This window comes from Festucalex cinctus, chromosome 6, assembly GCF_051991245.1.
Source record: "Festucalex cinctus isolate MCC-2025b chromosome 6, RoL_Fcin_1.0, whole genome shotgun sequence".
Classification (NCBI taxonomy): domain Eukaryota; kingdom Metazoa; phylum Chordata; class Actinopteri; order Syngnathiformes; family Syngnathidae; genus Festucalex; species Festucalex cinctus.
In genome coordinates, this window is record NC_135416.1 from 22,254,768 (window position 1) to 22,268,452 (window position 13,685).

Sequence of the window (13,685 nt, forward strand, 5' to 3'; positions counted from 1 at the left end):
TTTTTTAACACCCCTAAGATTAAAAGGAGATGAATTGAAATTATTTTCAGGTGTGCCATTTTCTTTCCAAAGAGACTTGCATTTTCTCCCCTATTTGAACTGCTTGTTCCTAGGTGTCAACTGATGGAGAAATTACCTACCTTGCCGGAGCACCATCTGATTGTGACTGCAAGGTACGTAAACCACTCCCCCTTTCATCTATAGGCTGCTTCAGAAAGCCTTAGTCGTAGTGTGAAGTTGTCTCATTTCCTGTCTCGCTTTATCTCCCTCCTGCAGAATGATGCCAACTGTGACTGTTACCAAACTGGAGATGGTTATGCAAAAGATGCAAGACTTAATTGTCCTTCTTCTTTGGTAGTGTCCCCGGATGGGACACTGTATGTGGCCGATTTAGGAAATATCCGCATTCGAGCAATTCGGCGCAACCAACCACTTACTGGTAGGTCATTTCTTTGAGTTTAAATTGTTGAATGGACATTTATTGTGCAACTTAGCACCACAGTGGGTGCCATTAGGTAAATGTTGATTCCTCAAGTGTGTGGAGCACAGGCATTCGTTTGATCTAAATCGTGTTGTGCATTAACAAATGCCTTGAACTGAATTAAGGTCAAGTGTTCAAAATAAAGCCATTTTTGTGTCCCCTCAGGCTCGTTGGCATCTGGTCCCAGCTCCTATGAAGTGGCTTCTCCAGCCTCCCAGGAGCTTTATGTCTTTGACTTAAATGGAACTCACCAATTCACACTATCCCTGGTCACTGGAGACTACAAATATAATTTCAGCTACAGGTTGGTGTGGCTAATGAGATTTGTAAGCTTTTCCTCCCCATCCTTCACTCTGTCAGTCACATCATTTACCATTTTGATCCCCCCCCCATACAGCAATGAGGAGGATTTAACAGCAGTGACTGACAGCAGCGGCAACACCCTCCGCATACGTCGAGATACCAACAGGTTGCCTGTTCGTGTGGTTGCGCCAGACAATCAAGTGAGTTAAGAAATAACACTAAGAAAAACAACTCAACTGCATTTAGAAATATCAGTAGGTTAATCTATCTGGCTAAGAGATTGTAAACAAAGCCCATGCGTGTCCTGCTTCTGCTTCGTATAGGTTATTTGGCTGACCATCGGAACAAATGGGGGTCTCAAGTCTCTCACAGCTCAGGGTCAAGAGCTGGTCTTGTTTAGTTACCATGGTAACAGTGGCTTACTAGCAACCAAAAGCATCCAAATTGGCTGGACTACTTTCTATGAGTGAGTAAAATCATTATTACTGCATTAATATGTAGTCTATTACTTACCACATATGGTGAACATGTGAAAAAAAAACTGCATAAATTCACATTAAACACTACTTGTGTTATTTCATCAGTTCGAACCACTGCCTCCTGCTGGTTACACCAAAGATTGCCCTTGAGCCAGATGGTTGTGGCCATGCCTATTTGTGTTGTAGATTATGGAAACTCTTTTGACGTGTGACCCACCTCCCCCCACCCCCCTTCTTCTTTCACTGTACTTACAGTTATGACAGCGAGGGCCGTTTGACTAATGTTACCTTCCCCACTGGCGTGGTTACCAATCTCCATGGCGACATGTCATCAGGGGCTGTTGCTGTGGATATTGAGACGTCAGGGAGGGATGAGGACGTTTCCATAACGACCAACCTGTCATCGATAGACTCATTTTACACTCTGGTGCAGGGTAAGGAGTTTCAATTTGAGGGCTTGATGTTGCACTTATGGTTTAAATCGTGTGTCTATTCTGTTCATTTTAAAAATGAATACTGCTGGCATATGTCTTTAACTAAGGCATTAAAATAACAAAACTTGGCAAGTGTTGAAATGTATTTTTATCAACGGTCCAAATAGGAGGAATTTTCAGGATTGCATTCATCTTCTTTAATGATCACTATTCGTATTTGCATTGAGAGGTGACAGTAACAAAGTACTGTAATACAACATTTACAATATGCTAGAAATTGATGCTAAAAATCACTTGAGGAAGATCTTAGAGAGGGTTGACCAAACTTAACAACAAATTAAAATCTTTTAAATAATGAGGTTAGTTCCACTTTGAAAACGCTCTCATATTAGCGCTTAAAACTCTTTGACCGCCAAAAACGTTTTATAACGTTTAATAAAATCACAATGTATGCCGCCATAAATGTTAAGTGACGTCAACTACTTTTTATTTTTTTATTTTTATTTTTTTATTTTTTTTTTAATATAATATATCAGTGGCCAGTGCTACATCCAAGTGCAGCGCAGCCGGGTCAATGAGTTGTGAAATCAAAAACACCCCCTAACTATGGCCAGCAGATGGCAGCGGTAGCTGCTCGGGCCCTAAATAGAGCTGCGAATTACAATGAAACATGACGCAATCAGATGAAATTGAACATTTTCAAGGCTGATGTGAATGATCAAAGCCTTTGTAACATTAAACCTAATTTGACGAGCGTCACTGAACAAAAAATATTAGTATCAAAATGACTGTTGTGGAGAAAATATATCTTTTGTTTTCAATTTTCGCTCAATGTCACCCAAATTACCTATTTTCAAATGGTGATTACTAAAGAACGGAATAAGGTAGAAACATACTTTTTTCTAATGAAAAAATGGAATGCGATCTTTAATGTGGTACCCGTGTTGTTTATGTAGCAAAAGAACACAATATTCTGTTTGTTTTGAAAAATGAGTTAAAATGCTCGAAATCCGTTGGCATTGGGGGTTGTTTTTTAATAACGTGTGGCAGTAAAAGAGTTAAAAAATATATATATACTGTAGATATATAATTAATCTGCCGTCATGTTGTTGCTTGAACAAGGAGTCAAATCATACATTTTGTATACCTTGGTTCAATATGAACTAATGAGCCAGTTGAGCCAAGGTCATGTGTGGCCAGCAGCGATTTGTTTTGAGTTCACATTACGTGTGCCCAGAGTGTGAGACAAACACAGCAGAGCAGTATTGATTGGAATGTAATAAGTTATTCAACACCATCGAGTAGTGAAGTGTTCCTCTGCATCGATACATATACATTATTTATGATTTCATCTCACACTGGGTCAGTTTGGAGCTAGTCTACAAAGTCTCATGAGCTGCCCGATGAGCTTTGTAAACAATAATTACATTATCGTGTCCTTTAGGCTATACAGTATAATTCAATTAATTGTGGACTATTATACAATGAAGAGCTTTCGAAAAATATTGTCAGGGAACGAGAAGATTGTTGGAATACATTTTTTATTTGTATTTACTTTCATGTATAATCAAGATCAGAATGTTCCTTGGTACAAAAATATTAAAGTGAATATATTTTTTTCCCGTTTCGGCTCTATTTCCTTCAGGGGTTGCCCCTGGTGAATCTGCAAGTCTTCCCTCGCCATATCCATAAATCTCCTCTTTGGGCTTCTTCTTACCTCCAAGCTGCCGGCTCAATTGAAAGCAAACGTGTACTGATATTCCGCTGTCCAGTGTGGTGCTCTTTGTAGGCATGAAACCACTTAACCACAAATCTCCACTTCTTGGACAGTACAAACAAATCTTTCCCAGTTCAAGCCTTCTGCCTTGCCACTCTGTACAACTCTTGCCTCTGCTTTCTTTGAGTCCAACCTCTCATCCATGTCATCATACAGTATGCTGTACTTTTCTGTTGGGCCTTGCCACCTCCCTCTTCACCTTACATATCCTCTTCTTGTACTGCACGCTTCACTTCTGTCAACCATATTTTCGACCTGCTCTCATCCTGTCTGCCCGGAGAAACAACAAGCGCCTTCCTGCTGGTCTTCCTAATCACTGTTGCTGTATCATACCAATCACCTGCCAGTTCCTCAAGACAGCACAGAGCTTTTCTTAACGCCTTCTTAAATTCCTCACATTTCTCCTTTGTTAACCTCTTCAGACCCACATTTTTTTATTTTTTTATTTTTTTACTATTTTTCCACATAAGAACAACATGAATTTTTTTTTTTTTATTTTTTGGTTGGTTGGGGGTATCTCATGTTTTTATTTATTACAGTTGACACCTGGATAGTATCGCTATAACGTATTGTAAACTTACCAAACTTACCGTAATTACTGTACTATAAGGCGCACCTGTTTATAAGCCACACCCAGTACATTTCTAAAGGAAAAGGCATTTTGTACGTACATAAGCCGCACCTGACTATATAAGCCGCATGTGCCCACATTGAAACATGAGATATTTACAAAGAAAGACGGTAGACAGAAAGCGTCTTCAAAGGTTTAATGTTATACCTTAGCTTTTCTTTCCAAACAGTGCCTGTGACGCGGTAGTAACACAGCAGCAAATACGGTAGTAACTAACAGGGCTGCTTAAAAATAACATACCGGTAAAAGTCACTGAGACTTCTTGTATTTTCCATGATGAGGGTCTGTTCATGCTAATTTTATTCATGCACAAAGCGCCAAGTTACATTCAATTTGCGTCTTCCTCCACACATATATTCCACCTGTCTCACTCTTACCTTTTCTGCTCGAGCGCCCCTGGCAGCCGTCAGAAAAAATGCATACATTAGCCGCATCATTGTATAAGCCGCAGGGTTGAAAGCGTGTGATAAAAGTTGCGGCTTATAGTGGGGCAATTCCGGTATATGTAACAATTTTAACATGAACATCATGCAAATCAACTTGCAATTGTGATTGGTTAGATAGGATCCGATCATGAACCAGAAGCTTTGAACTATTTTTTTTTTTTCTTTTAAAAGAGCTCAGAATTGTTCATTCGGTAGTCTTACCGATTCAACGTCTTATCATCATTGCTCTTTTTTTTTTTTTTTTGTGTGTGTGTATGTTTGCGTGTGCGTGCGTGCGTTTGCGTGCGCGTGTGCGTGCAAATACGTATAAATTTATACTCATTAATTCACCTAAAACCTTATAAATATCCCATTACCCTTCGCCTTAACCAGGTACTTCAGAATCTTGCCAGTCGTGAGGTTCAAATGGTCAGGAGACCAGAGAAAAGGTCAGAAAAAATAAAGAGAAAAGAAAGATAAATCAAAGTGAAATCCAGCACTGACCAAACACTTCCTGTCTTCCCCATGGTTACAAAATCAAAGTCTTACGCCAACCCCGGAAGCCTCTAAATTCCAACAAATTAGCGAGATCTCAAGAGACCAGAGGAAAAACTAAAGAGAGGAAGGTGGGAAGGATCGATGAGGCAGAGTGAGATCCATAGAAGCCAGTACATCCAATCCATCAAAGTGAAATCCAGCACCAATCAAACCCCTCCTGCGTGGTTACAAAACCAGAGTCTTATGCCAACCCCAGAAACCTCAAACTTCCAATAAATTGAGATCTCAAGTGACCAGAGGAAAAACTAAAGAGAGGAAGGATAGATAAAGCAAAGTGAGATCCACAGACACCAGCACCCACTGATTCAAGGGGCTGTGGGAGGGAGAGGCAAATTCTGTTTGCGTTTCAGTAGATGCTGGTGCGATGGATCTGGCATGCATAAGGACCACCACTAAAGAAAGAAGCCGTCAACCGCGGTCCAGCAAAGCGAGCACCGCCGCCCCCCCCCGGAATCCCCAGGCCGCGGCAGCACCAAGGCCACCCCCACGCCACCCGAGCGGACACCGGTCAGCGAGCCGACCCAGACGCCCGGAACACCCCCGCCCCAGCCCCGGCCCACACCCCCGAGCCCAAGGCCGCAGAACGAGGCCCGGCGGGTCCCCACAGCGCCCCACCGGTCCCCAGCCCCCATCCTCCCCACGACCCCCCCCGGACCCCACCCAAACCCGCCACCCGCCACGACCCAGGCCCCGCCACCCCCGGCCCCAAACCCCCGAACACACCCCGACCCCCAACACCCAGACCCCCACCCACCCATACCTCCACCCCCCCCCCCAAACAAGCCGCCACCCCCCCACCCCACCCCCGGAAACCGGCACCGGGCAGCAGCGCAGAGAGGGAAGACGTGCCCACCCCACCTCCAGCCGTCCTAAAGGAGCACAGCGGCGGGAGGGGGGAAGCAGAGGAGGAAGCACCGGGGGAGAGGCGGAACACCAGAACACCGAGCCCGGTGGGAAGAGGCCCCGGTCGTCACGCCAGCGTACTAGTGACACCTAACCCTGTTACTAAGTCCGCCAGCTCGCCGACTGGCGAGTTCTACCCTTACACCGTGAATGTGGCCCCACCCAGTGTATATACAAGTGTGTGCGTGTGGTGCATTAAAATTGGGAGCAGGTGAGTCGGAGCAGAGGGAAAAAATTTCCCCTACTCCGACACACCCGCATCCCCCCCAAAAAATGAATATGTATATGTGTGGTGCATTAAAAAAGGAAATGGAAGGACAAAGTGGTGGGGCAGGGACACAGATGGGGGGGACCACAGCGCTGCCAGGCACTGCAGTCCATCCCCCCTGATGACCCCCCGCCCCAACTCACCCCTCCCCTTGGACATGAAGTGCATTAAAATTGGAGGGGAGTTGAAGGGTGAAGATGGTGTTTCCACCCTTCCCCACCCCACCAAGAAATGTGTTGTGTGCCCTATGTGTATAGTGCAAAACTAGTGAAGTGAGTAAGAGGAGCGACCAGCGGGGCCTCACCCAACCCGGCGGGTGTAGGTGGCACGCCCGCCCCCCAGCACCCTGCTTTGAACTTGACATCATCCAAATAATGCGTTTTTATTTAGACCAATGGGTGTCCAAACTTTTTCATTTGAGGGGCACATACAGAAAATCAGAAGGACGCAAGGGCCACATAATGTTATCCATCCATTTTCTGAACCACTTGCTCCTCACAAGGGTTGCGGGGGGTGCTATCTCAGCTGGTATTGGGGAGTAGGCTGGGTACACCCTGGACTGGTCGCCAGCCAATCGCAGGCCACATAATGTTATGGAGAGAAATTGTGTTTCGTCCTAAAAATTGTATAAATAATTAATCATTAATTTGTGCGTTTGCATATTTAGAAAGATGGTACAGTACATAAACCAATTTATTTGTAATATGGCAGTAGGGTCATTATTATAGTTTGGAGTTTTTTATTTTATTTTTTTATTTCGTTTTGAGCTTTGTTTTTCAAATTTAGCTAGTTTTAATTACGTAGTTTTCAGGGTGGTTCTGTTAGTTTTTATTAGTTTAAGTTCTTCAATAAATGCTTAGTTTTAGGTTTGAGTTTAGTTAGTTTCAGTCTTACTTTTAGTTTTTTTTTAATGTGTATTACTTGTGCGCAATATTTAAAAAAACAGCATGGGAGCAACGTCATCTGAAGGTGCTTTTCTATTGGCTGCTGCTAGATGACGTCACTTCCGTGTGACATAGTTTCAAACGTCATTATTCCCGTTTACATCAAAATAAATCTACTAAAAATCACATTTAAAATCATCCCCAAAGGCTCATGCATTAAATTAATTACCAAAGACTAAAACGAAGGACATTTTTGCTGTAATTATAGTTAGTTTTTAGTTAGTTTTGTAAACATAAAATTTAATAAAATTAGTTTCAGTTAGTTTTCATTTTTTTAAAGCATTTTCGTTTATATTTTATCTCATTAACAAAATTGTTTTTGGAATTTTAGTTTTAGTTATTTCGTTAGTTTTAGTTAACTTTTTGTTAATTTATTTGAACTGAGTCAAATGCCATTTTTAGCATATGCCGCGAGACACTGAAAAATGGACGGCGGGCTGCAAATGGCGCCCGGGCCGTAGTTTGGACACCACTGATTTAGACACACAAATATGTCATGTCCACTGCAATCATTTAATGGGTCGGAAGGGGTTTTTAACATCCACCAGTAGATCCTCGGGTGTCATCAGCATTCAGTGCTGGTCTCGCTTGTCTTCAATCTCTCTCAGGTTTCGTCTACATATAAACAGCACATCTGTGTACACCTGCCGCCACCGTCGTATTGTCATCCTGTGCTCCTCTGACTTTTGGGAACAAGTGTTTGCCGCATCCATTACTTTCCTCTTTGCAAAACGCACCACTATTTGTCCTTTCAAATTAGGTCTTAATACCAAACCTGCCCATTGTGTGAGGTATGAGTCGCTCCTAATGTAGAAGGATTTAATGTTGTTTTTATCTGCCATCATTAGAAACAATTTTTGCAACAAATTGTTTGTAGGTTGATTGAATATAGCCTCTTGTTCATTCATCATTTCTACTCAGTTACACGCACGCGCGCACACGCACGCAAACACACTAGTGGCCATTAGTGCTGTGAGGTCAAGGGAAACCTAATTAAAAGAGACAGCGGGATGTTAATACCTGCTCTGTGCGCCATTAGCAGGTTCAAATAAGGCCGTGGAAATTAATTTAACTGTTTTTGCTCGTTTTTGTTCATCTGCTTATGATCCTTCTCTCCCCTTTTTTTTTTCCTACCACCTTAATTTTTTTTTTTTTTTTTTTTTAAAGAACTATGGAGCCGATTCACTCAAGGTTTGCATCACCTTTGCACCACGCTAACTAGGGCTGGGTATCGATTCAGATTTCCAGGATCGATTCGATTCGATTCACAAGAGCCCGATTCGATTCGATTCACGATTCACAATGATTTTCGATTAATTTGAGGAATTCATGCAGCACATATTTTAGACAGTCAAAAGTACCAGTGCTGCAAATAGTAGAAACTTCTTGCTGTAAAAATATGAATATTTACATTAAGAATAGAATCCATTGCAGTTACTTTAATACTGTTTTATTTAACATGGCCTTATTGAAACAATAAATCATTATTTAAATCAATTACAACCACAGTACAGTCTGTGTAAAAAAAATTTGACAAAAAACACTACATTCACATTGTTGTTTTTGTGCAAATGTTCCAGTGGTGGTTGAGGGGAGGGGGTGGCTGGGGAGATGATCGATACTGGCTTCCGCCATGTAAGTGACACGGGCTCGAAAGCATTTGTTTGTGTGTGTTGGATGTGTCGTGTGTGTTGGGAGCGGGGTCGATATATCGATACATGGTTTTATGTATCGATATTGGGATATGAAAAGGTGTATAGATACGATATTGATATATTGATACTTTGAACCCAGCCCTAGCGGTAACCGTTAAAAATGGAGAAATCAGGGAGCGTCTAATTCACTAAACACACGCAGATGGGGAAATCCGTCTCTAAGTGCGCTGCCAACCAGAATGCACCACGGTGCGCCGGTGTTATTTGTGCGCATGTAAATTAGGTAATTTGCATACATTTGACACAAAATATGCCCACCCCAATGCAAATGAGACTCATTGATATGCAGCGTCTAATTCACTAACGCCAGCGCTAATAGCCACACCGAGTTTGCGTGACGCAAATAACGTTTTTGGAAAGCATGTATTAACCCGACGCAACCTCGATCCCGAGATCATGACAGCAGTCCATGCCATTTGCCGCACAACATGCACGGCAGATCACGCAGAGAGGAGAGAGAGGGGGGGGAATTTCCCCATGTTGTTTTAGGACACATAATGTAACCTGGGCTGATCGGCAATGGCGGGGAGGCATTTTCCGATCATTTTTACGTGCCAGATGCATACTGTACGCCCACGCCAACCTCTGAAAATATATTTTCGAAAAACGGTCGCACCAATAATTTGTACTTTATGAATGAATGACGCCACTGTCGTCCTCTCTGCTCTGTACAGCTTAATGGCGCTCTAAACGTTTACTCTCGGTCCAACCTCGCTTTCTGATAATGTCATCTTTCTCGCAACTGTTACTATAACAACCATGTAGGTGGGTAAATGGGCGCAGACTGCGGGTGCAGTTGTGGTGCAATATTTCGCGCTATTACCGGACACAGTGCATGCTTAGTGAATATACCCCTATGTGTCTTCTTTATGGTAATCACATGTTCCTCGACATCCCCCCTATAGACCAGCTTCGAAACAGCTACCAAGTGGGTAATGACCGTTCTCTCCGGGTCATCTATGCCAATGGGATGGATACACATTATCAGACAGAGCCTCATATTCTGGCAGGTATGTGCACATTACACTCCAAGTTGTGAATGAGAGGTCCCGCTGTTACTGCTTCCCTTATGATTTATGATTACATTTGGTGTGTTCAAGTGTGGGGCACAGGCAACACAATAAATGTTTGTCAGATGAAATTTGCTTGGTAAACCTGATCCCAGTCTTGAAGGAATTTAGCGCCCAGTATTTGGAGATTTCAGTAGGAATGCACTAATATCGATCCTGTGGTACTTGTAAAACGTGATTTCACCTGTCATGTGCTATACTATTCATTCTGTGGCCTTGAATAAAATAATTTATTAGAACAGACCACAAATCTTCATTTTTACTATATTCTAATGTGATCCCAAATGTAATTGATTAAGCTGTACTCTTCTTTATCTTCCTTTCATTTTATTTCTCTTTTTTTTTTTTTTTTTTTTTTTTTATTCATGAGGAAAGCGCTTACTCTGGAACTGATGCAGAGAAAGCTATATTTGGATGCACATAAATTTACAATAATGTAGAAAATGTCTGTCATTCCAAACTCTCAGGGTGGAGCACACCAATTTCACCTATGGTAAAATTGTAACCTTCAGGGAGTGATTTTTCTAGCAGCCCATAATTTAGTGTCTTCAACTTAAAGGTTCATTTCACACGTTAGAATAAGTGAATTTCTGATAGTGAGACTTTTGAAAGACACAAACCAAACCAGTGTTCCTTGCAGCCTATTTAGAATTCATATGGATGTATATTCCATCGTAAGAAGACTTTCTTGATCGCATGGATATGTAATTGTATTCATGACTTGTGTGATATTGTGCAACACACAAACAATTTTGATGATTCTTTTAAAACAAGTGATAAGCACTCCTGGGTCTGGCTGTTTTATAAATGGTTGAAATGTGCAAAATATTGCCCTACATATTTTATGCATGGATAGGATAAATTGATTATAATAATTGATTTTTAGGCCTTAAATTTTAAGATCATTAATTAATTGTAGCGTTATTTTTCAAAGATCTATGTCAATGTCAACTTGCACGTACAACGGTTGTATTTCTCGGATGGGTGAATACCGATAATCGTACGGTATCGGGGCTGATACCAGCCTTATTTCAAGATATCGGTACTTATGACGGCCGCACTCTAGTGGATGTTTTACAATCAGGAACTAGAAATTAGAAATTAGAGCAACAAAAAATTGCCATTAATTTCATCCAATTTTAAGAAAAATGAGATATTGGGATTCATAGGTCTTTAAAATTAGCTGTCATTTTGAGGGGTGAGAGGGATTTTATGTATTAGTGGTGTCATTATCTGGTATCGGTATCAGTGACTGTCCAAGAGTTGAGTATTGGTATCGGTCTGAAGAAATGTGGTATTGAACATCCCAAGTTTAGATTATTGCAACCTGTAAACCACAACAACAAACATATTTTTAAATTGCTGTCTCTCTGACAGTGTTCCAAAACTCAGCAATATATATATATATATATATATATATTTATTTTTTTTACACAGCCCTTGTAATCATATTTCAATAGATTGTGTAGTTGTACCTCATGAGTTTATACTGCATAATTCATAATCTGACACTGTTGGCATGCTGTGCCTTTTTCTGTCCAAATCCAGGTGCCGCCAACCCAACTGTAGCGCGACGCAACATGACACTTCCAGGAGAGAATGGCCAAAATCTGGTGGAGTGGCGGTTTAGGAAGGAACAGACTCGAGGAAAAATCATCGTCTTTGGAAGAAAGCTCAGAGTGAGTAGCATTCAAATTGACGTTAGCCACTAGGGATGTAACGATATCCAAACATCACGATACGATATTATCACAATATGAAGATCACTATACGATATTTATCACGATATTGTGGGGGCGTTGGCGATATTTAAAAAAGATCACAATATTGTAAAAGAGAGCTCATGCTAAAAAAAAAAGCACAATATTGTGCTTTTGTACATAACAGCAATGCATATAAACCACCTACAATCTCTAATAACAGTGAGGCTCTTACTTCCTAATGCAAGCACACATTGATCGCTTCACAAGCAAATTAAGTTCCCCTTTATCTGACAATTAGCATAGATTTTAAACATAGAAGGCTAAAACATCCCTAATGAAAATTATATTGCACTAATAAACTAGCCACTAGAGGGTGCTAGAACTGAACAAATGGAAATTAACCTGACTTGTTTAACAGATGTGTTCCTTTTAAATATTGTGAACATGACGACGATGATATTGTGGCAGTTTTAATATCACGATATCGCGATATTGCCCTTATCGTGACATTCCTATTAGCCACAAAAGACAAATGGTTAGGCACAGTGTGTTGTCCCTGCTAAGATATTGCTAATTGCACTCACTATCAAAAGTATTATTGCTGTTGACTGAAACCTTTGGATTTGACATGAGATAAGAGATCTAGAGTTCACGTTATATTTCCAGGGAATTACCGGTACTGTAAATTTGGATCTAAAAAGGTCAAAAGAAATTCTGCTTCCTGATGCGCCTCCTCCTACAAGTTGGATTGGCTTGATGAACATTTTATTATATATTTATACTTATTAGGGGTGCACCGATCGATCGGCCAGACGATTTATCAACGCGTGATCGGCCGATCCCTTAAAAATGTCTTCCTCTGTCCTCTTCTGCTGAGATGACTAATAGGATTTCATTTTTATTGAAGAGAACTACTTCATGTGTATTTGTCTTATTTAGCTGATATTGTTCAATGTTTTCCAATAAAATAAGATTGGCACACTGAAGGTATATGCAAAAAAATCGGCATCGGCAAAAATCGGAATCGGCAGGTCAGACTTTTTAAATGAATGGTGATCGGCCGGAAAATATTTATCGGTGCACCTCTACCTCTTATATACCATTCAGTCTAGCTGCTAACACAACAGCTAGATCTGGAAAATATGATTCAAACAGCGTAACAGTCATAATCCTGTAGAAGAAAATAATCGAGAATCATGTCAGTAGTGTAGGAGTAGTGCATGCACTTGTTTTTTTGTTTTGAAATAAACTTAATAGCGAACATTATCCACAACATACAAATTGTAGCCACACTTAAACAATTACTGAAGAAGAGAAGTTGTGATGCAACAGTGCTCACAATAATGAATCAGCCTCTATGTTTAGTCTTCATCTGTTAGCAAATTTTTCGATGCAGAACGATCATGGCATCATGTCAGTTCTCCTTACAAGGTAGGAGGGGATGAGTCTAGAATAACGACATATTTGTCCCCTCTGTTTGAATATTGCATGAAGTCTACCAGCACGGTTTAATAAGAAGAAATCTGTGGCCTCGGCAGGGTTTTGATTTGCACAACAGCGCCACTCTCAGCAGGCCTTAATAAACCTTCATGAATGATCCACGACTGGTAACGGGATGAGTTGCAATGGGAACAGGACAAACTCTTCATAGACAGATGTGTTTTGCCACTTGGTGTGCATTCATCAAGGAGTTCATGTCAGCTAGTTATGGATAATATGTATGAAATGTGCTTTTTCTGTATACTTACATTCAATTTCACTAATTAAAGCTGATGGGTTTGATCCTCGGACTGGCTAAGGGAGAACGTATTGGATGACAAATTGACTTCCAAACGATGATTAGCATAACCCTAACATACAAATATGTTGAGCTGACTGACTTTGATGTGCACGAAATAAAAATATAGTATTCAGTCAGTCTGTATGTGTTGTAGAAATCCTAATGATGCCCATTAACAGGCAATTACATTTTTCAGCAGTTTGTTGGGCAAAAT

General features: G+C 41.0%; 1 protein-coding gene across 11 annotated transcripts in view; it reads left to right on the plus strand.

The window, feature by feature from the left end:
• Nucleotides 1-13,685, plus strand: part of tenm3 (teneurin transmembrane protein 3) — a 289,706-nt gene that overhangs the window by 244,872 nt on the left and 31,149 nt on the right. For all 11 annotated transcript variants that reach the window (XM_077525263.1, XM_077525258.1, XM_077525259.1 and 8 more), the window contains 8 exons: nucleotides 114-173; nucleotides 277-439; nucleotides 647-785; nucleotides 879-984; nucleotides 1,108-1,250; nucleotides 1,519-1,697; nucleotides 9,824-9,928; nucleotides 11,537-11,667. In XM_077525263.1, the coding sequence (XP_077381389.1) occupies nucleotides 114-173; nucleotides 277-439; nucleotides 647-785; nucleotides 879-984; nucleotides 1,108-1,250; nucleotides 1,519-1,697; nucleotides 9,824-9,928; nucleotides 11,537-11,667 (1,026 nt within the window). The remainder of the gene's footprint in view (nucleotides 1-113; nucleotides 174-276; nucleotides 440-646; nucleotides 786-878; nucleotides 985-1,107; nucleotides 1,251-1,518; nucleotides 1,698-9,823; nucleotides 9,929-11,536; nucleotides 11,668-13,685) is intronic.